Source organism: Sturnus vulgaris, chromosome 2, assembly GCF_052056855.1.
Source record: "Sturnus vulgaris isolate bStuVul1 chromosome 2, bStuVul1.hap1, whole genome shotgun sequence".
In the NCBI taxonomy this organism is placed as follows: domain Eukaryota; kingdom Metazoa; phylum Chordata; class Aves; order Passeriformes; family Sturnidae; genus Sturnus; species Sturnus vulgaris.
Window position 1 is genome coordinate 92,854,583 of NC_142244.1, and position 24,003 is coordinate 92,878,585.

General features: G+C 37.1%; 1 protein-coding gene across 2 annotated transcripts in view; it reads right to left on the minus strand.

The window, feature by feature from the left end:
- Positions 1-354: 354 nt before the first annotated feature.
- The window catches only part of SEPTIN10 (septin 10), a 63,904-nt gene continuing 40,255 nt past the window's right edge, over positions 355-24,003 (minus strand). Inside the window, exons 1-8 of one of the 2 annotated variants that reach the window (XM_014885144.2) lie at positions 23,817-23,937; positions 20,158-20,275; positions 19,348-19,543; positions 17,736-17,922; positions 14,095-14,256; positions 12,472-12,568; positions 11,751-11,913; positions 355-2,501 (exon numbers count right to left, since the gene is read on the minus strand). In XM_014885144.2, coding sequence (XP_014740630.1) covers positions 2,495-2,501; positions 11,751-11,913; positions 12,472-12,568; positions 14,095-14,256; positions 17,736-17,922; positions 19,348-19,543; positions 20,158-20,275; positions 23,817-23,846 — 960 coding nt within the window. In that variant the 5' untranslated portion in view covers positions 23,847-23,937 and the 3' untranslated portion in view covers positions 355-2,494. Of the gene's footprint in view, positions 2,502-11,750; positions 11,914-12,471; positions 12,569-14,094; positions 14,257-17,735; positions 17,923-19,347; positions 19,544-20,157; positions 20,276-23,816; positions 23,938-24,003 lie in introns of those variants that run through there. The other variant, XM_088160117.1, reaches the window with a different exon arrangement.

The following is a 24,003-nucleotide window of genomic DNA, read 5'->3' on the forward strand; positions in this document are numbered from 1 at the left end:
CAAGGAGTGTCTGGACAACGTTCTTAGCCACAGCTGGGATTTTATGGTAGTCCTGCAAGGAGGAGAGAGCTGGAGTCAATGAACCTTAAGGGTCTCTTCCAACTCCTTATGGTTTTCTTCCAACTTGAGATATTCCACGACTATATGCTAAGTACAGTGGTATATAACAAGTATATATCACAAGTCACACTGCCCTTCTGGTACAGTTCACACAAATCACCTATTTTTTCCAACTGATAAATGACTTAAGATATTTAAAACAGATGTAAAACTTTTATATTTTTTCAGTTAAATGTGAAATCCTACTCCTTTTTAATAACACATGAGGGACAGGAAGCAGAACAAGAGTAACACTTAAGCAAAACCAATCTATTTTATTTCTGTCAAGTTAGCATTTCATTTTTAAACAGTCAAACAACACAATTCCAGAGAACACTGTATCTCTTACAGTTTCCCATTAGTTATCATGACTACTTAAAACATACAAAGCACTTAACCAACCTGGAGTTTTTGTAGATCTTCAACTGTAACTGAATACCACACTCAAACATCAAATATAGGTACTTTCCATACTGAGTAATATCAGATGAACTATCCTGCAACAGTACAGCATTGCAAAGGTATCTCAGTAAATTTTGATTTAAAAGACCATATCTGAAATTTAGAACACTGCTTGTACATAAGAGCCTATAAACAAAAACCTGTCAGCAAAATCAGTAAATGGTTCAAATATGTCAATAGTTATATTAAATAACACTTAGTGGACTAATAAACACTACAATTTGAAAAGAACTCTTTAGGAAGCTTGTAGTGGATATATTCACCAAATACTTTTGCACAACACTATTCATAGTCTGAATGGAACTATTTATGGCAAGGACACCTTCTTTGGCACATTTTAAAATTAAAGCAAGCTGACCACACTTATGTAAGGCAAACACGTATCAAGGCAGAGCTGTAACAGAAAGCCCGTGATGACAATGACAGTAACCACCACACTGTGTGTATACAGATCATGCTTAAAAATTATTGTTTTGCAGGATACAGCTACAAAAGATTAGCCAAACATTTTACTAAGAAACAGGAACTCCTATACCTTCAAGAGCACACCATGAATCACTGCTTCCTCATAAGAAATTATCAATATTGTGTTTTCTGTCATCAGTATTATGTAAAGATGGAACTGAAAAAACACAGCAAGCATATATACTTAACATACTCTGAAGAAATAAAACTAAACCACAGGAGTTACTCATAGTAGTGCAGATAATGACTTCTGTTACCAAAAATTCCACTTTCATATGTAAATCCAGAAAAAAAATGAATCAGGAAAAGGAATTTGGTAACAGTAGTTGAAATGCAATGAATTTTGGCCAAATTTGGCTTCTAGCATACAGCCCAAAAATATCAAAGCTTGATGATATCTGTGGAAATATGTGCACCAATATAGTTTCTAAACTTCTGTAGAATCTAGCAGTTATAAATAAACTCAGAACCAAGAAATCTGTTTTCAACTGCAGGAAGTTATTAATTAACAAAATGCTATCTGCAGTAAATTTGTAAGCTACCAGGAAAGAAAATTAGTAAGTTAATTGACTTCTGGTTTTGGAGGAGAAACATTTGAGTCAATTTAATTTATGAGTATTTAATTCCACCTTTTTTATATAGATCAGTTGGACATGTTATTCTGGGTACTACTTTTGAAAATATTTCTGAATTTTCACAATTTATTCAAGTTCTTCTTATGAGAGTGGTGAAAGAAAGAAGTGAGTGGGTAGAAAATGAAATTTTTATTGGGTCATATTCTGCACTTTGTGTTTTTACAGCAAATTTTATCAATCTCTTCTCTCAATAATTTGTACTAGGAAGACACATCTAATATGGGACAAGAGTAGTTAGACCGCTTCATAAAACTACTAACATATCCTACATTCAAAACCTGAGTGCTGCAATCAAATACTATTCTTGAAATTCCCTGGATTAATTTCTCTCTCTAACTCCTCTTTCTCACTCTCCCTCTTGCTCTGCTCTCCAACATTCATAGTTCCTTCATCTCTGACATGAAAGCACTGGACTTCAAGTTGAAAATCTTGGTTCTTTCATGGAAAAAAAGAAAAGAAAAATAAAACAATGCTCATAGAACATACAGCAATTACTCTAAAAGTAAATCCAAGCATGAGGATCATTTATACACCTTTGTCTTCTTATCACAGAATAGGAGCATGTTTCTGTCTTTTCTAAAAGATTACTGAAATTTGAGTTATAGAAGAATTTTTTCATTGCTGCCTCTGATGACTAGCATCAGCACTTACTTTTTGCAGTCCTTGTGTCTTCAAACTAACAACAGGGGTAGAGATAGACACTTGTGGCTGAATCAATTCAGTGATAGTTTTCTTCTCAGTAAACTGAGCTATTTCTTTTTCTAGAAGTTTTTTCTTTTCCCCTAATTTCAGCTCCTCTTCTTGATGCATTAGCGTAAGACATTCAAATTTAGTCAGTACCTATTTAAAGAAAGCACAAAAAATAACATTTCCAACTGGCAACACAAGGTGGTGATATCACAGTGTAAAAAGCCTCTGCAAATTAACAGTAAAACCCATCTCATATTGTGTTAATAGTCGTTAGAAACTGCAGTTATTTCCCCAAACAGTTAAGACTAAAAAACAACAATACAGAAAAATAATGACTTTTATCAGACTGTTCTCAGGCTATTACACTCAAAGTACAGATGGAAGGCACTAAGTGAATACTAGACTCCCTACTACATTTTACTGTATCAAAATAAGGAGGCCTTTAGAGATGAACCAATTATCAACAGACAGATTAAATCAAGATGTCTCAAGTAGAATACAGTTCCCTAAAATCAACTGGGGAAGTGTATATTGATCAGATTTAAATATTAGTAGGTACATAGAGTCAGTCCAGTTGGGGAGTTACTGGTGGGCTGCAAGAAGCTACCTACTTTTCTATGGTAATTGTTCTTTGACTGGTTTTTTTTGACATGTTAATACATTTTAGTTTCCACATGTATTTCAACCAGTTTAAACCTACTGTGAAGTTATGTGATAACAAAAGGGGTACTTAATCCTTCGTCATCTCCCATTTCCCCACGCACAAATTCTCCTAGAATCCTCCTTTTGCAAAAAAGAAACTAAGACTCTAAATGTAACAGTAGGCCTGTTGCACACAGCAGTGCTGACAAATTTTACAGGTGCAATTACAAGTTTCCTCTAAATGAAAGATGTGAAAGAAATCTGAAGTAAACCAGAAATTCCTGGTTTTCTTTAGTTTCCAGATACAAATACAGCAGCAAGAGTACATGACAAATGCTCTTTAGGAGTGATTGCATGATCACTTTCCCACATCAGGAACTTGGAAAACTAATATCCATAATTCTGCAGTTTGCAGAGCTCATAAACCACTTGGTATAAATCATACAAGGAAAATAATCAAAGGGCTAGCACAGATACTGTGTGAGACCTTGCTGAACTTGCTTTGAACATGGCTAAGCATTCTTCCATTTGGACAGCCTCATACTGAAAAGGACTGAATCTGATTTTTTTTCCTCTACAAGTAGCATGGGGGTCTTAACAGATTTAGAAAACAAATATTAAGCCGTATTCTTATTTAAAGCATGCACCTGAACACCTCAAAAAACCTGCTACAGCTTTGCTGGGGGACTGAGGTACAGAAAAGAACATTAATAAAAATACACAGGTTTTCAATTTCAATTAGACCAGTGTTTGAATATAAATATACATGAGCACAACAAGAGCCTGGCAGAAAGTAGGTATCTTGCTAGTCCAGCTTAACAAGATTATATCTTTAAAAAGAGAGCCAAGATATATTCCACATCTTCAAAGAGTCTTAAGGCAGCTGGAAAGAGATGAGATTTTGAAACCAGAACTGAAACAAATCAACAGAATACCAGACATACACACTTTGAAACCTTTCAGTGAGAGGGCTAAGCTTAGATTTCATAACCGAATCTGGAAGTCAGGCAAACACTCATGGCCCACTCCAAAAAGCCACCCATGGCATTTTTTCCTAAAGTCTTGATTTTTACAGAGCAATCTATGCATGAAAAGCACCCAATGCATTTTTATGGCATAGGCATACCAATGTTTCTCAGCACACTGCTAGAGAAGACAAACAACAATTTCACTCTTTACCATATCAACTCCTACTCTATAGATGAGTACCAGCTATCCACCAAAGCCTTCAGACCCTAAGCTCCTGCCTTCCCATAACAAGAGTGCCACTTATAGAATCAAAGAATCACATATGCTGGGAAAGACCTCTAAAATCATCAAGTCCACCACTAAACCATGCCCCCAAGTGCCACATCTGCACATCTTTTAAATTCCTCCATGCATGGTGACTCACCACTTCCCTAGGCAGCCTGTTCTCCAACACTTAACAGCCCTTTCAGTGAAGACATTTTTCCTAATATCCAGTCTAAACCTCCCATGACACAACTTTAAGTCCATTTCCTCTCATATTGTCACACAACACTTGGGAGAAAACACAAACCCCAAACTCACTACACTTTTCCTTACAGGTAGAGAGCAATAAAGTCTCCCCTGAGCCTTCTTTCCTTCAGGCTAAACAACCCCAGCTCCCTCAGCTGCTCCTCATAAGATATTCTCTTGTTTGCAGGTGTCAAATCAATCTGCTAATCCAATCAACCTGTGTAACCAAACTGCTTTTGATTTAAAGCATTAGTGTCCTCAAAGTATTAGGAAATCATAAATATCAACCAGTGATTTTGTTAAGAACTTAGCTGAGAAAAAATACTCAAGATAAGACAGGCATGCTTGCCTGTTGCTCTGCCTCTTCCAACACTGCTGCTTTCTCATTCACTTTCTGCACAATTCGTTGCTTAATCTCCTCTTCTTTTCTTTCCATTTCAAGGCAGAACTCGAGCCTCTTTGCCTCAATGACTTCCTGCAGACTGAAGTTCAAAAATGTAAGCAACTCTCCAGTACACTGGTCTATTCAGTGTGGAAAACCAGCAGTCTAGAAAATTATTTAAACAATTAATTCTCATCTGAAATATTAATTTCTACAGCTACCCACATAAAAATTCATAAAGAAACCTAAACAGAAGCAAGCATCTTATCTATTTTTTTATTTACATAAACAACCCAGAGTAAAATTACTTATGCTAACAGCTCCTGGGCAATTTACATTTCAAAGTAAATACAGCACTTTAGGCATTGCGTGTTCTAAAGACTTGATTTATACCTTTCTGACTCCAATATGCATAAGCTTCTTCTTTAAGTTGCTTATTACTAAGACACTGAAACTGCCAGAAAAATCTCCCAAAATTTCTGCATCATGAAACCTCAGTCTTCAAGTAGGACCATACAAAACCAGTTAATGTGCGGCATTAACCTAACAAATAACTGATTGTTCTTATATGAAAACGGAAGAAAATAAAAGCATCTTCAACACATATAGTACTCTTTTTGTAACGTCAAAATTTAAATATGGCAGAATTACACTAATATAGAATTAATTCAATTTCCTAAGTAGTTCAACATCCAAAACACAGGGTTACTTTCTAACATGCAACAGCCAAAACCTCAAGACTGCTCTTTTCAGTACACGAGAATAATTTTTTTCCTCCAAACAACAGGTACTTGAAATTGAGATACTTCTTTCATGTCAAAGCATATAATGACAAATTAAAAGAGACTAGTAATTTATTCACATGAATAAACTACTAGAGGTTTGACATTTTCAGGGTCTACACTACCACTGCCTGGCAGTGCTGGCAGGAAATGTTGTGCTTTTCAAGAAATATGAATGGAGCTTGTACACAGATGTACCTCATATACCAAACTTTCTTTGAAAAGCAAAGCTGCTTACTGACGTAAGTTCTTCCATCAAAACATTTACCATAAACTTCTCTAAGTCATGTGATTCCAGAGAGCAGAACTGGGGGACCACAGCTGTGTTAATGGTTATTACAAACTCGATAGCATTGTCTTCTATGACACTGGGCTTAAGAAGAGATCAAACAGTGGATAATGTTCTAGGTTTTTTTCTGAGGATGTTCTTTACACCTTTCATTTCTTCTAACACTGGTCAGCCCTTCCCAGCTAACATCAGTTACTGTCCTTTGCCAGGTAAGTCATGCCTTCCACCCTCATGTAAAATAAACAGGTATGTATATTAAGTATTTCATTTTCATTTATACTTTCAATATACATACACCCTTATGTTTTTGTCCTATCTTTTACTGTTTCTATTTACACCATTTATAAATGGAAAAATTTACCGAAAAAAAATCTGTAGAGTTAATTATTTAGAGCAACACTAAGCTTAAACAGTTCTCTTCTGTTTTTAAGTTTATGGTGACTGGGCAGTTTCTCAATCCTAAAGTTTCTTATTTGTATTCAAAATATCACCTAAAGAGAGAAGAAACATCTTGAAATTGCACATGCAGACAATGTTCGTAGATATCAAGGCCAGAGCACTCCTCCTATTCTATCTTATTTGAGCACTACATGGCAACAAAATAAATCCAGAACAATTACCCTTTTGTGTTTGGGTTTGTTTTCGGGGCTTTTAATCAGCTGTGAAGTAACTTAGGTCACCCTGAAATTCTAAATCCCTAAAACCACAGGAAACGGGGGCATGATTTTCACACAGATGTATTAATTCACACTATCTCTTAAGTTTAGACAATAATGCTACAGCACAGGTTTTTCAAGTGCTAGCAATCTCACACTACACACACTTCTGCACACAGTGTCAGTTCTGATAGATAAAATGCTGACTTTGGGAACAATAAAGCTGCTAGAGCAAATGCTAGACTAAGTTAACATGCTGCAACCACACCTTCATTTCTTTCTGTGGACATCTTTAGGCCCAGACTAGGTTACTTTATCAGGTAAAAGCAATTTTGTGTTGAAATTAGTAAAAGATTAACTTTGAAGACACTCAACTCAGTAACTAATCATATTACACATAGAAATAAGAGGAGAAATAAAAGTGTATTTTTTAAATTTACTGTGCAGGTGGTTGTGGATGCCAGTAAATGTTCAGGCAGGAGTGTGGAAGTGTTCAAGGCCAGGCTGGGTGGTGTTTTGAGCAACCTGGTCTGGTGGAAGGTGCTCCTGTCCATGGCAGGTGGGTTGGAACTAGATGGTCTTTGAAGTCTTTTTCAATCCAACCATTCTATGACTCCATTAAATACTCCCTCCCCCTGGATTGAGTTGTTCTGGAGATCAACAAGACAGAACTAAACCAAAACTCCCTTTTCTACATGTGGCGTACCAACAACACAATAACCCAAATACTGTTTGGTGTTAGGAGATTTGGGGGAGAAGGAAAAACAGTTCACCAAACCTTAAGCCTATCTTTTCAACATTATTTCATCCATTCCTCACAGTAAATTATTTTTTGATTTATCTGAAGACTGGTTTCACTGCTTCTCATTTAGCACATTATGAAAATCAAGTTCACAGGTTCTCTCCTCCTTCTGGCTTAGATATTCAGAACGTTACACTCTATATGAAGACACTTGCAAAATTTAAATATTATAACTAATTATTTAAATAATGTATTCTTACTGAGGTTTTGGAGTAAGGAATTGTGAAGAAAGTCTAAACTAATAATGCATACCAGCATTACAACCTGCCCTTCTACAGAAGCATAGCTGTGACATATAGTTTTTTCTGTCTGCATGAGACTGGAAGCTTAAGATTCCAAATCAGAGACATTATGTTCATAAAGACTCTGAATTGATTTCAACTCTCAGTGGACCACAACGTGCACTTTGAACAACACAGGTATTTAAATTTCATTCAATTACACTTTTAAAAGCTTTCAAATTTGAAAGTAATACTTTCAACTTTTTGCATAACATTTGATTATCATTTAAGGTGTATCAGAAAAACTGAAAAGATCAACTAATGGCAGGTATTTCTAGCACTGTGCTTTGACTCAAGCAACTAGCTCAGTTGATATTGAGCAAAAATAAGGATGCAGACCTTAGGTAGACCTAAAGAATTACCAATTTTTCAGTAGAGGCATGAAAACCAGGTATTTTGGAGTGATCCAATCTCATGCTAAGATGGTTAAAATATTTAGCTCAAATGCAAAGGTCTGCAGCTGGTCAGATGAACTCCATTGCTAAGGACTTCTTAAGGAAAAGAGCTAATAGCCTTTCAAATACCAGGTTTCTTTTTTTAGACATGGCAAGAGTCTTGTCAACCTTCCCCTACATATAAACTTATTCATATCACTGAATCCTTTCTGGTTTTCTGTCATCATCTTCAAAACAGACTGAAAAAGAAACAAGTTCAAGAACTGCAAGGTCTGAATATCCCAGTTTCAGGGAGGAATAAAGCACAGAATGATTCCCCACAAACTGAGAAATCAAGATGCTTATGTTACAATTATGTTTACTTGCAATTATAATGGAGAACAAATTATGATGACAGAAAAACAACTAACCCAGAGTATTAACATCAGAGAATCTAGATATGCAAGCATACAGCCTGAATATCAATCCTCAGCTTTTTTCAACAGACCCTGGTCTATCAGTTTTCTTCTTTAGAAACAAATATGTGCCCATAGGCAACAACATAAATTGAAAAATGGACTTAACAAAATACCCGACTTCAAAACACCAGCAATCCTGTACTCCCTGGCAAACACCTAGGCTAACTAGGAGTGTGTGTGTGCATATTTAGAAGTCTTTTTCCTGCAAGCACTCTTCATATCTAGATTTCTGCTTTCAACTATTCCAAATTTTCCCATTCAAAACATCTCAGCAGTTATCTCTTACTGCGGATGACCTGAAACAAGGAATTCATGTTCATAATGGACATAATTGGACCATCGAAAGGGCAGGACCAGACCATCTGCACACACAAAAAAGCTTATCTTTACTTTTCAACAACAAAGAAATGCAAATGCCAATTTTAAGTAGCAAAAAGTTATAAAATTATTAAAAATGCACTTCCTGAATTTTATATCCAATAGATACTGCATAAAATGCATCAACCATGCCCTAAATACTCTGCTATCCATTGACTTCATTACTTCATTCTTAGAATGCAATTGCAAACTAACAAATTAAAAAGTTATTATGAAATAGCTTCACCAAAAATACAGGGTTTGGGAATACGTGTTTTTAAAAGTGTGCACAAGACAGTCATTTCAGACTCCTTGTATTTTCCCTTCTCAGACCCAGTAATAAAGATGCAAATATATTTTTCTGTTGTAAGCTGAAACCATTTGTTTCCACATCTCCCATAAAAAAAGTAAACCTTGCCAACATGTTTTTACACACATGTAAAACTTTAAGTGTTTCGAGTGGAAGGCTTTGCAGATGTCTGCCCACAACCTATCTCACAAGAATTACTGGTTTTGCTTTGCAGTGGCATACAATTTTGGATGAATAAACTTCTGTCCTACTTCTAAATCCAAAGTAGTAGTACATGAACTTCACAGGCAGCTTCTTCCGAATATGCCAAAAGACACGACACATTTGCTACTCAAGTGTCACTGTTCAAATGCTACAAACAGCCAATTACTCAAGTCTAGCAAAGGTTTTCTAAATTTACATCATTATCAAATTTAGTATGTAGACAGCTACATCACAGGCACGAAATATGAATTCTCAATGTGCATTTTGATCATAATTTACACAACTAGCATGAAATTTAATCTTCAGGCATCAACTGCTATGCAGTATTAATTATACTCTAAAACTACAGTTCTTAGAATCCACATGTATATATTGTAAACATCTTTAAGGACAAAGAGGATGACAATTTAGCAACACGTTTTTGCCTGAAACAACTGGATAGTACCTATTCTAAAAGTTATTTAAATGTACAAGAAAACTGGAAAGCACTGAACTTCCTCTATGTGGAAAGAAATTTTCTATCACATTGTTGAGGTTGACACTTTTTATTGTTTCCTCAGTAACTTGATACAACACCTAATGGGTAAGGCTGCATTTCTCTGCTAATTACACTGCATACACAGCCTCTAAATTCTCTTCCTTTTTTATGGTATCATAAAATGTCTCTCCCAAAACACCAAACACCTTTTCTTTCAGACCTCAGCATCATTCACCATGCCACATTACTGAGGGACAACCACATTCATCCTGCTTCTCTTCCTGTTGCAGTAAATCTGGGAAAAAGTTCATTTTTCTAGATTCTTATGGGGTATCTATTCTCATCCTTCCAAAACAATGACATTTTCAATAGATCTGATTTACCAAAACTGATTACTAAGGGTACTTTCTTACCAAAACTCTCTCAAGAAAACTGACATCTAGTGGGGCCATACATAAAATCTACACACCAGAGAGAACTCAGCTCCTTCAGTATATCCAAGAAGCAGACAACTTCTAAATGAGCTCCAAGGTGTAAAATACTGGGACATTCTGATGTGAACCTGCCACTTCAGGCTGTTTACAAAACGCAAACCGTGTAGGAGTTTTACAAAGATAATTCCTTTGCTTGTAGTAGAAAACACTTCTATGGATGATGTTTATTATAATTTAACTCTTTATCCTGAGATGGCTGTACACCATGAAATCCATCTTCAGAAAAGCTAAAATACTGACTGGAGTCAATATTGCCATGAACAAAACTCTAAAAGTAAGTCTTCCCTAGACAAGGATAATAAGACATCAGCTGTTAACACAGGCTCTTAAACTTACACTAAATGAAAACTATATGGTTAATTTCAGTTGGTTTTAAACCTCTTTCAACTTTGGTTCTCTTTTTATGAAAAGGATGTATTACATTCTTGTTATGTCAAGAGAAATGTCAAGAGACTACTGATTCAAGGTCAGCTCAAGATCATCTAAATAAACTAATCTGCAAATGTGCCTTGGTTCAAACAATGAGAAACTGTTTCTCATGCAAAGTCTTACTCTGCTTTCATGCCTGGTTTAAGTCAGTATTTTCCACGACTACGGAGTAATGATACTTGCTAAACCATAAAGGCTTGAACAATTCATGAAGCATCAGCTCTTTCCCAGCAGGATTCTGACCAGTTAAAAGTACAGCCCCATGCATAAAGAAAAACCAAAGGACACTGGAAGAGGGAGATGAGAGAACTGGAAATAAAAGATTAAACAAAATGGATGCAGAAATTTTAAATGCTTCCTGCAGAAAGCAGCTTTACTACATGAAACAACTGAGTGTCTATAACCTTCCACTTAACTTTCCTTTGGAATTCTCTTTTAACTCCCTACAGTCCAGCAAGAGATTTCTTGGCCTGAAAATGCTAAGACATTTGTTACTATGGCAGATAATGTAGGAAGTCAACAGTGTAACCACTTATTTTGTAAAAGTTTTTGCTTCAGTTCCTTCTGAACCTGAAGTCCAACCAAACCATTATTCAGAATCAGACATTCTTAAGAGAAAGTAAAACATAGTACTAATAATGAAAATAATTTACAAGTTCATATTGCACAAGTACCTAAAGAAAACAGACATGCTTCCTGAGAAACATTTAAATCCTCAGGTTTATTATAGAAGAGAAAGATTTCAGAGGTACAGCTGGCTTTCATGTTTTTAAAAAGAATTCTCATTTAAACCCCTATACTTCTCCATGAAGGTAACTGAATGAACAATTACATCCTTCAATTAAAAAAAAATATTCTTTCCTCCTTAGAAAATGTATTTTATGCATGAATGCTGCACTGCATTGGGTTGATATGAAGTGAAAGGATGCTGAAAGCAAGTGCTGCACTTTAAGTCCTTTACCTGACCGATTTGTTCTCAGGGCCAATGTCTCTGCAACCCAACTTTTCCAGTCTGCAGCGTCGGTATGACTCATAATATGCACGAGTCTTCTCTCTTAAGTCTTCCATATTTGTGCAAAGCATCCTGCGAAGCTTTATAGTGTCACAGTGGCTCTCGTTTTCCACTAAACAGTAGAAAGAAGATTTTATTATTATGCAGAAGTAGCAAAATAGTCAAAATACATTTTAAACAGCATCACTTACCTTTTCCTAGAAGTATATTTAGTGAATAAAGTATCTCATTGTTTATTATACCTCTTATACTTCCTTTTGATTTCTAATATACACACTGAAGTACTTAAGATCTGTAAGTACTGGTGAACATATTTCAACCTGTCCTGATTTCCTGTTGGAGCTGAACAACAACACATTTCTCTCTTTTTTAACCCTCTTTACTGACAATCACAAGTGTTTGAAATTTGGTAGTGCTAGAGCTACTGCCACTATCCTAAGCTACCCAAATACTACATACACCATCTCATATCTTGATCCCAAGGATGCATCAGTGTGGATGAACCTACAAGTTAGTGCATGCCTCAAGTATTAATTGCTAAATTCCTTACACTGTTGGTCCAAAATACAATCAGCCTGGCATCAGTGAAACAGCCCCTTGTATTATTGGTGAATTTTACACTTCAACAATAGCAAAAATCCTGTAAAAATACTTTGAAGAATTCCTTTACCTTTTACAATGCCCCAAGGGTATTGACGAGCTCTCACCATTTTGTTTCCAATTTTCACCTTCTCCATACTTCCTACCACAGCAAATGGCAAATAACCCTGTAGGAGTCAATAAATACCAATAAATACTAATAAAGTCTTATCTGTCAGCGTTCTTATGTTAAATCATAAAAACACTTCAGAAATAAATTAGGGACGAAAACACCATTTCAGGAAAAGCTAACAGGCAGTTTAAAACCAGAAGGGTTTAAAACCATACCCCTAGGAGATCAGCAAATAGGCAGTATGTACTGATAAAAAACTCAAACTACAAAAGAACCAGAAAAAACATTTGATAAATCCAGATGGATGTGTTGACAACTCAGGGGAACCTCAACAGGCTGGAGAAATGGGCCAACAGGGACCTCACAAAGTGGAAATGAGTGCAATGCTAACTCCTGCATGTCAGGAGGAATAAGCCCATGCCCCAGCACATTCGTTTTCCCAACTGTCTGGAAAGGCACTTTGCAGAACAGGGCATAAAGGCAACGAGCTGGTGAACAGCAGGTTGTTCCTGATTCATCAGTCCCAGTGGCAAAGGCAGCCAACTACACCCTGAGCTGCACTAGGAAATGCCAGCCCCAAACAGAAAACTGCTCTAGAACATATGGCTCACGTTCAATCAGAGCTCACATCCCAGCAACACTCTCATGACAATCATACATTAGTACCTGTGGTGTGGTTACTGCTGTGGGCTTGGCACAAACACAGGCCAGGCACTGACTGCCTGTGTGCTGACCCACAACAGCTGACCGAATAAATAAACACCATTACCTGGGAAATAAATCACTAGCAGAGCATGGAAGTGGTAAATAACAAACCACCACGCTTCCCCACAGCAAAAGAACCTGTAACTGATGGACAGCTGCACATTCTCACTCCCTGGCTGGGTAACAGATGTTGGGAATGCACAGCCATGGGCTTTGGTATCTTGGCTCCTGTTCCCTATTTCAAACCCCAGTACACACAAACGTGTTCCTGTTCGCCTACAAACACATGCACGAGAGCAGCAAATACTGAGTGTTCAAGGCAAAGCCATCCAGCTTCACAGCCTTGACTGAAAGCTGGCAGCTACCCCAAGACAATCAGAAAAGACAACAGAAAATAAGCTAGAGTTACATCTGCCTTTTTCATCCCCAGAGAAAATCTGTCCTAATTTCAAAAGAAAGTACTAAATAAAAGAAGAAAAGCAGGTGGAAGACTTGATATTGTAGAAAGCTGTAGACATGAGGCACCTAAATAATCTTCTCTATCAGATGTAAAATTGTATCTGTTGAGGAAAAGAGCAAAGTCAATCTGTCCATCTATAATAGTAATTATATATTAATTAACCAGATATTAGAAAAACTATTTATACGTAAGAACCTCTTTTCTGTTACAGGTATCAACAGCAGAGGGGCAGGAAGACTTGCAAGTAGGTAAAAAAATAACAACACATAAGAGCTTTTTAAGGAGAAGAATAAACAAACAAATTTGTGACAGGCAAACTTACAAGCTAAAAGGCAACAGTGAAAGCAGTGACATTAATCAGCATTAGAGAATGATGCTTTACTACTGAAATATCAGTATTTTTGTCATTTACTTACATTTGTCATAGCATTAATCTCAGAAATGGTTTCATCATCAGTAGGAAACTGGTATATCCGGATGCCATTACTAACTAATTCACTCATTATTTTTTTCTTGAACTCTTGTAGCTCAGATTTAGAAATGCTGTCTGCTTTGCCTATAACTGGTATAATGTTCACCTATGAATAACATAAATTATGTTAAATGCGTGAGACTTCAATTTTGAAGTGGCAACTTTTGTAAACAGAATTGTTTTCTAATTAGCTGTTTAAAACTTCCTCTGCAGTCCAAACCTTTCCCTCAACTGATATCAAATTTTCACAAACAATGAATAAAAATTCTCATGGGCATCATTTAACTAACTAGCAACCAATTATTTAATATACTCCCTTAAAAGTAATTGATCCTAAGAACAAGGAAGGAAGTCTCATAGATTGAAGTACTCAAACAAAAGCAATGCCTACTTATTAAGTAAATGCCTTTAAGTATTTATCTCTCTGTTTAAAAAATAGATTGTTTAGTTTATAGCAGCAGGGGACATGGCTCAAATGTTAAATGAAAGCTGACAGTCTAAATACACAAAGAAAAGGAAGCTGGCTACCAAACCCTGCCTACCCCCAAGCCTCCTCCTTGGGTTCCTTTCAGCTACATCTTCTTCACCTCACCACTGCAGCTCAGTTTCTCCAGTGTCTGACATGAGCTGAGGAATGACAAAGGCTAAAGCTTCTTGCTTACCAGTCTTTACACTAATTATTCAGAACACAGAATTCAGTTCTATTAAACTGCCCTATTTCCTAAAATAGTTTCCTTTTTTTTCTTACAAATACTATCACCACTCCCAAAATACACATTTTTCATAACTAAATGGAAATAATGAATGCCAATATCCAAATATTTTGAAAGAACATAAGTAACTCTTCCAGATTTTTACAGAGTTCCTTGATCACAGATGCAAAAAGGAAGAAGAGGAAAATAAAAAAGAAAAAAACATATACACTTTCTATTCTTCTGAACATTCCATCTGAATTGAAATGCCTAAATGTCAAGACCAGATTCAAAATGGATATTTTTCAAATAAGACTTCTGTGTTAAGCAAAATGTCCCAAAGAAACAAGGCAGCTCTGAAGTATGACTTCCAAGATTGCATGATCATGGTCCTTAATTGTGTGGCATACACAACCTAAGCATATATGGGGTAAAATATCTAAAATCAAATTAAATTATGCAATATATATTTTTTAATAACTGGACTCATTTAGAATTGTATAAACAATCTGTTACAGCTAGGAGTATTTTACACATTCAATCAAATTAGCTGAGGGACATCAGCTTAAGGTTTTCTCTAGTATAGGTGTGAAAATGGATGGAACACAGAGTCCCCAGAATTAAATTAACCTCTACTCTTTTTCAACATGAAAGTTGTCTTTCCGATGTCAAATTTTTTCAAGCACTCCTAATTAGGAGAGAATTTCTAAGAAAACAAATAGCAGAGAAAGTATAGAAAGGAGAATGGTAAAAAGCAAACTCGTCAGAAACTGTGATTATAGCTATCAACACTGACATCACCACAATTGTATAAAAATTGAAAAGCATAAAATTTACTCTGGCTTTAGATTAGCAACAAAGAAGGAAAAGAAATACACTTATTTGAAATCATTGTTGGTTGCAAGAGCAGGCTGATTTAAGTGTATCTCTGTGAATCAATATAAAAAATTCTGAAGATTCTTTATGAAGGGAAAAAACCCCAACTAAAACCCCTTGCTACTTTACTGACTTAATCATAACCTGCGTACAATTCTACAAGAATGAATTAGAACTGCAGAGCTCTTAGTTGAATAATCACTATTTCCAGCAAGAAAGAGTACAGGAAGATTCCCTTTGTCTGTCAATGAAACCTGGCTGGTCTGCAGTGATGCCATCCTAAGCAAAACTACAGGATTTTCTAATGTCTAAATGCTAGAGTCCAAATTCTTAGCTAGTCATCAAATTCTTAACAGAGAAAAATAAACTGACTATGGATACTCTGTTTTCTTCTTCAAGGACTGCAGAGTACAGGATGAACCTAATCTCTTCCAAGAACCCTCTCTACCTCTGAGCTGTGTAATCTGCTATTGTTTTGTAGCAGCGGACCATAACAAAAGCACACAGTGTACACTGCAGTGGATTTAGGAAGAAACTCAAGATTGTTTTTGACACAGATTTATACATTTGATGGATGCATGCGGCTGTACCATCTTCTCTTTATGGAATCCTGTACTCAGCAAATGCACCCAGGGACTCCCACATCCTGGGAAATTCCAAGCTCTTAATTGCCACTAAGATGAATGCAGTACCAAAAGCACCATAAACATGCTCCACAACGAGATGGAAACAAAACTACAGTTAAAACATATAATTCTTCCATGTTTACATGGATATTTTTGTAGTAAGATCAGAAAGAATCCATTGCAAAGAGATAAAACAAGAATTACATGTGGCTCATGCTCTCTCTATGCCAAAACAGAACCAAAAATATTTGCAGTAGGTGGCCAGAAGCCAATATTCCTCAGAGTATAATTACTTTTGGTTTATCCTGATGGAAGTATTTTCTTAGGAAGCTGGGTCTCAAAGATCTATAGCCTTTTGAAAGAAACAGTGTTTTAAAGGAAGTTCAGTAAAGAGAGGGCACAACCTAGAAACCAACAACATAGCACACAGAAATGACCCTGCTCTCCCCTACCTTTGTACCACCATCCTTTCCCTCTGCTTGCTCTCTGCTATTTAGAAGTTCAGAATGCAAACAAACAAAGTAACAAAAATACCAAATGTGCTTATCAACCACAAATGTGGACTAGACAGCTGATTTAATCCTGGTTATCTTGGAAAAACTTCTCACAAACAAGAAAATGCAGAAAGAAAATGCAGTGGGAGGGGCTCTAGTAAAGCACAAAGAAAAAGGCAAAAGGCACAGCAAATGCATTTAAGTTTTCAAAAAATTTTTCAACATTTCAACAGATTAAATCCAAATAATAGAAGGTTTCTTGAAATAGGTTAAACATTTAGTTTCACACAGCCCGATCACAGGAAGACAGCTAAGGATTTAGAAAATGCAAGTAATTTCACTAGAAACTGCTATTTTAAAACTTTCTAAACAAATCAAGATGTTAGAACATTACTGCAGCCTATCACAGAAAAAGCCATGTTGGTGGGTGTTCTGTTCATGGCTCTTCATGCCTCTTCAGTTACCTATAATGAAGATCTTCACAGTGTTGCAGAGCTTTTTATATGCCAACTACCCAGGAGTCCCAAAACTAGAAACAAGCTTAATTAGAAATACTACAGCACTTATGGAAGGTACCATATACAATCCCACTACGATGTTTACAGTTTAATAAAAGTAAAGTTGGTGTGGTTCCACTTTTTAAAATATTTTTTTAAACTTTGTTGTGCTTCTTTTTTCAATGTTCTTGCTATGTCTCTCTCCGTTTGATTTGTAAATAAGTGATGAACTGCAAGCTACTTGCAGAGCCCATTTATTGTGAACTTAAAATATATCAGTACCAAAAAAAATTACAAAACCAAATGCATCGATATAGAACTGAACGATGATAGTGAACCTAAAAGCTACAAGATGCTTTAGAAAGTAAGACAAATTCTTGGAACTGTTTCCAAGTCTTACCTTACTGTCTAGGTTTCTCATAGTTAACAAATCTATGGTTTTTAGGGAGCGGCCTGTAGGTGAAATGAAATAGAGGCAGACATGGATGCGAGTATCATGGTAGCTAAATAAAGAACGTATAACTTTCAGCTCTTCCTTGAGATAGGCTTCAAATTGTGCATCTATATAATCCACTATTGGCTGATAGCTGTAGGAAATAAAATTTAACAACCAGATATTAGCTACTCCTAAACAGAGACAGACTAAGAAGGGGATTCTCTTGTATTGTTCTGCAGATTTTTTGCTTTACATGTCAAAAGGCTGCTCAAGTAGGGCAGAAAATTACGTGTACAGACTAATCCTAATTTCTGAAAAGATACTCAGGAAAGAATTGTGCATCTAATACAGACTAAACATTTCCTAGCTACCATTAGTGAAAAAAGCTACATAAACTTAATTATAACCAAACTTCCCAAGTGATGTTTTTAAATTTTTGCAATTAATTTATGCAAATGCAGAACTCTTAAATATAAGGAAAATACAACAACCTCTTAGGTACAATACAAGAAAAGAAAGAATATGCAACTAATAGTACCAAGAAACAGGATGAACTTTATCTTCTCATGAGAGAGCTCTTGAACAATAGACAAAAATTAACATGAGAAATGTTAGAGAATAAAACTCTCATTTACAGTAAGTATAGTTCAAGTATCTTACATTATCCTACTTAAAACCAGATACTAATGTGTTTTCAAAAAGAAAAGTTTTGCTAGATGTAGAAGCAGTGCACCCTTACATTTCTTCTGCTCCACAAAGTTTGAAAACCAGGTCAAATGCTATCGAAATCCAGAAGCAGGTGGTACACACAAAAATCAAAAGAACAAAAAGGCACCTCCTACACCACACATCAAAACCTCTAGTAGCTGTACTACTTGCATCTCCTTCTTCCAATTCACCAGCAGTAGCTATTAACCAGTCGTACCATAAGCCATAGCTGTCATGACAATCTTAATGTGACTCTCTAACCTTTTATTATATGAATACCACCAATTAGGTACTCACATAGCGCAAATTGTTTACAATTAAGCTGAAAGAAACAAAATCCGCTGAGACAGTTCAGTCCTGTAAAAAATTCACAAAAGCAGAGACTAAAAAAGTTCTGAAAGACACCAGTGTGCTGCCTCTACACCTTCCAAACTAAGCTGACACAAAAAACAAAGGCCTTCCGTAATCCACATGATGTTACTTCCAGTTTAAGGTCTTCAACAAGTTATAAGCAAATCGTTAAAAACCCTGTAAATCTAATCTATATAATCTACAGTACTTTATAATCTGCTTGGCTGTTTAAAAACCCTCTCATTGAACTCCTGCTTTTCTCCACCTCAAAAGAAACTACTGCATGTACACACATTTATAAAAAATTATATCATAAAGAAAGGGGCAGAGTTCATCTGAATTATAAAATAACTTCTTACACAGAAGAACAATGTGTTTACTTTGGCACTCGGGGAAATCAGTCAACCATCTATTTGGAACATAATGTAAGACAACCACTTAGTACAAAGCCCCAGAAAAATCTACTTTAAATTAAGATAAAAACTTTGGCATAATATAGTGACAAGAGGGCACTTACCTATCTGCTTTGTTCACCTGATCACCAAATCCCACTGTTTTTACAATGGTCAGTTTCAAAGGAACATTACTTTCCTGAAGTTCATAAGTCTGGGCTCTAAGTCGCACACTTGACAGAAAATGTGTTGATGGACAGTCCTCAAAATTGGTGTTAAACAAACTGCTCATCAAGGCTGATTTCCCAATTCCAGTTTCCCCTAAAGTCAAACAGCAGGGTTGGAGAAGATATTTTGCACATCAAATAAACGCATAATAATCACAGAAAGTGTATACAAAAATTTCTCAACTGATTTCTCTGAGCAAAATGCATTTGTGCATTCTTTTAGTGAACACTAAATATATTTTCATTATTTTTTTCATCTTACATATAAGGGTAAATTACCAGCTAATGAGTAATGAGCAGAACAGTGTCTTGACACTTTGGTTTCTTTAGAAGTGTGAACTAAATTCCTAGATTTTAAAGTGAAGTAGTTAAGTAGAAACACTTCAGTAATACCACCTTGGAATTTTAGAATTTTTTAATCTGAAGCTTTTTGTTACAAGTGTAAGCCCAGTTTATGCAAAAAAAATTCAAAAGGCTGCTGATAAATGAATAAATAACTGGCATCCATTTTCAACATTTTTTGGTCTTCACATTGTTTACAAAAATGTTACGCACAAACATAAATAAACAAAGCTGGGAGAAGGGGTAGAACTATAGCTCATGCTTAGTATTAAAGAAACTGTTTAACACCACAACTGGATTTAAATTTCAGTCACTTCCTAGGATGGGTATACCACTAAAGCCCTAAAGCACCCAGATACTACTCACCAATGCAAAGAACGTTGAAGCAGAAGCCATGCTTGATGGATTTCCTAATCAGCTGGTCAGGTAAGCTATCAAACCCAACATGTGCAGACAAGGACAAAGTTCGACAGCCAACATTTTGCTACAGAAAAATAATTTTAAAATATCAGTTAACAATGGCAATAAATTAATTTTACTAGAAAGCTAGAACTTGTTCCTTATGATTTCACACGCAATGAAGAAAAGTCAAAATCTGAAAAAAAGACCTGTAAAATCAGCTTTATTCCATAATTTGAGAAAAAAATTAAATTTACTTTATAGGATGATTTGCAGGCTTAAAATAAAGTCCAGGTTTTGCAAAACAAACAAACCAAACAATCTTACGAAATGCGAATGAAATAAAGCAGACAAGTCCAATAGAAAATATAAAATGACAACTGTAGGGAGAAAGTAGATCACAGTTGGTTTGTTTTTAAAAATTAGGAAAAAGTACTGAAAACAATCTAAACATCAGAATTCAAAACAGAGAGGAATGTGTACGTTATCAAATGAAACTCATTCTGAGGAGCTGGAACTGAAATTGCTATTTATGTAAATTAAAGCATTATCTACACTCATATGCAGCAGAACTCTGAGAGAGCATTATATCTATTTAATTAGAAATATCTAAAGGTGCACATACCTTTCCAAACATCAGCTAGCAATCTAGAATCATGACATCAAGGCAGTGAACATACTAAAATGCATAATGCTAAAAGGATTGAATCTTGATTCATACAAATGTACAGTATGTTTAAATAAACATTATGTATCAGAAGTAGAAACGGTCAAAGGTCTATGCTATTCTTTCTCTTATATTTCCAAACCACATGGAATTGGAAACCATTACTGTTTCCTGTGAACATGCACATGGTCAACAGTAGGAAATTTTTAAATTTAACACTTAAAAGTCCATTAAAGTGACACCTTTTCTAATAGGTATGTATAGCAAGTCTTAGAATTCTTGTAGCTAGAAGGATATGGATATTCCTCATAGCATATACTCATTCTCTTCTTTATTTGCACAGGACTTCCTTGTATGGGCTTACAGACTACACTGCACTAACTGCACCAACTCTCATTTTAGATTCCTGTAGTTAGATAATTCCATTTTAGACTAATATGAGGGAAAATGTAAACAGCAAGTGAACAATTTAAAGAGAAAATATTACATCTTTGGGCTATTAAAAAGAGTACATTCAAAGCAAGTCAGAAAACAAAATTTCTCAAGGCATTCTACCAGAAGAAAATTACTATTAAAAAGTGCTGAAAAACACTGAGGACTGTTTCCTATCCATTTAAAGACAAGTGTACCTGAGACAGGGTGGCCGCACATCTAAGAACTCTAGCTGTTCAGTCTGATACTCAAAGCACCTCTACTGCCACTAGGATAAGACAGTTCCACTAACACCAACCATTCAGCATCTACACCAAAAGCCAGTGCAAGAGGCTCAGTGTGACTGCAGAAGGGAAGACTCTCACCTTCATGTCACCAGCCTAAATCCCAACCACGCTGGGCTACCCTCAAAACCCCTGCACTGCCACTTGTAACTCTCCGACAAAGAAAGACACTCGCAGGAATAAATTTAATTCCTTCTAATGTCCAGGTGTTAGAAAGACAAATTACTGTCAGTAGAATTGCCTTGTTAAGGTTTAGGGCTTGACACACCTCGATGATCTCAGACCTGGAGGTGGTTAACAAAGCTGGGGGAGAAGGATGTGCTAATGATAGTGGACACAAAGAATACAAAATTCACGGGCCACAAGGACATCTGGCAGAACTCCCAATATAAGGAAGAAACTAACAAAGCAAACTCAGCAACTATGCTGAAATCTATAGACTCAGCTCCAACTGCAATTCTAGCAGGAGGAGATTGTGACTACCGACTCATGGACCACCAACTGCAGAAACCCACCGACTCAAAAGAAGAGAAAGACTGCGAATGTGGGCTAATTAGCATGACAAACGAGAGAATCACTAACCAACAGAAGGTAGAACACTAATTAAGAAAACTATGCAACTAGTAGCCAATGACCCTTGATTTCCTTGTTTGCTAAAATGTGTAGATGCAGTTTTGATGACTGGGCAACTAGCATTTTGTGGGTCATCACCTAGCACCCTACATTGCACAAACTAGAATAAAGAAATAGAAGTAGCTTGTCTCGGTGTGTAAATTGCTGCTGCCTACCAAGCAGCGAGCCCTCATTCAGGACAACACCTCCCTTCCTTGGGAAGAATCACTGGGTAAACCTATCCCACCTGACAGCAACTGAGGAATTCTCTTAATAGAAAAGCAGTAGCCCACATTTTTCCTTCTGAAATTTTCCAAGGACACCGGGTGTTTGTATCTCTGCTATTGTCTAACAAATATGCAGAGAAATTAAGTCCACAAAACTGACCATATGGTATCTGCATTCTTACTACTTCCAAAATAAATATCACTTAGTTGATCACCTAATTGATATCACCTAAATCACATTTCATTCCCTCCCTCAACTCCATTTTTGAAGGTTGGTGGCATAACTAATGTGTCTGGATTTCTCCAGATTCATTACATGGAATGGGGCTCTGAGCAACATGTCTAGTGAAACTGTTCCTGTCCCATAGCAGGAGGGTTGGAAACAGACAATCTTTTTGAAATCTCTTCCAACCGAAACCATTCTACGATTCTATGATTTAATCAAATATTTTGGTTTATATAAAGTTGTCTTGCCCATTAAAAACAGCATTAAAAAAAACATAGCCTGATACGGTATAACATTTAAAAATTATTCTTTCTTCCAGAAAGAAACTAAAAAAACCCACGTTATTTTAAATTTGCCACACATTTCTGACTAAAACTGCACAACACCATGCTGTACCAAAGCAAAAAAAAGTCTCAGACTACACGCATCACTCTGAAAAAACCTCTGCAGAACCAGACCAGTCGTCCAAGCAAAAAACTAGCTTGCTGCTGGGTTTGCAGACGTGAGTGAAATTTGCCCTCCAAAACTACAAGAAAACCGTAATCAGAGTGTGGTTGTGCAGGAGGTGAGGGTCCTGCCAGCCCCAGGCGGCTATGCGGGGCCCTGGGAAGGATGCCCAGCCACGAGAGGGGACATCCCCACATTAACGTGCCCAAACCTCTTCCTGAGCGTTCCACTACTACCAACAGGCATGGGAACCACGCTCCAGGGGAAATAACGCTCCAGCACTGCCGTGCGGATGGGCCCAATGTCTTCACAACATAAAGCTGACAGCTTTGCCATTACACAGAGGAAGTTCTTCAGTAGAGAAGATTCAACTTATTTCTTGAAATACGCGATACGCCACGGGAGCGCTAAGAGTGACGTCTGAAAACAAGTTCCTTTAACAACAAGTGTTCTAAAAGCCGGGCAGCTCTGGGAACTAGACTGTGTGAAGAAGGAGCTTTCATCTCCCCCGCTAACCTGACCCCCACCCTGACGCGGCCCTGGGGCAGCGCCCAGTGCCCCGCAGTGAGGTACGGGCAGCACTTCGACCCCTTCGCACGGTGTGACCATCACCCTCCTTCCCCTCCTGGTGCCGGTGCTGCCGGGCCCCTCTGTCCCCTCAGCCGTGCCGGGCTCACCCCCGGCGCAGGGGCTGCGCACCAGCCGCTCCCCGCACCGCGGAGGGGACTTACCGGGTGCCGACCGGCATCGGAAGCGGCCATAGCCCTGCCAGGCGAGATAGAGAAGGAGGGTGAAGAGCAGGCAGGGAAGGACGCGGCCAAAAGTGCCGCCGAAGGGGAGAGCCACGCGGCGGGGAGGAGCGCGGGGAGGGGACGCGGCCGCGGCTCCGCCGCCGGGGCGGGCGCTGCTGGCGGGCGC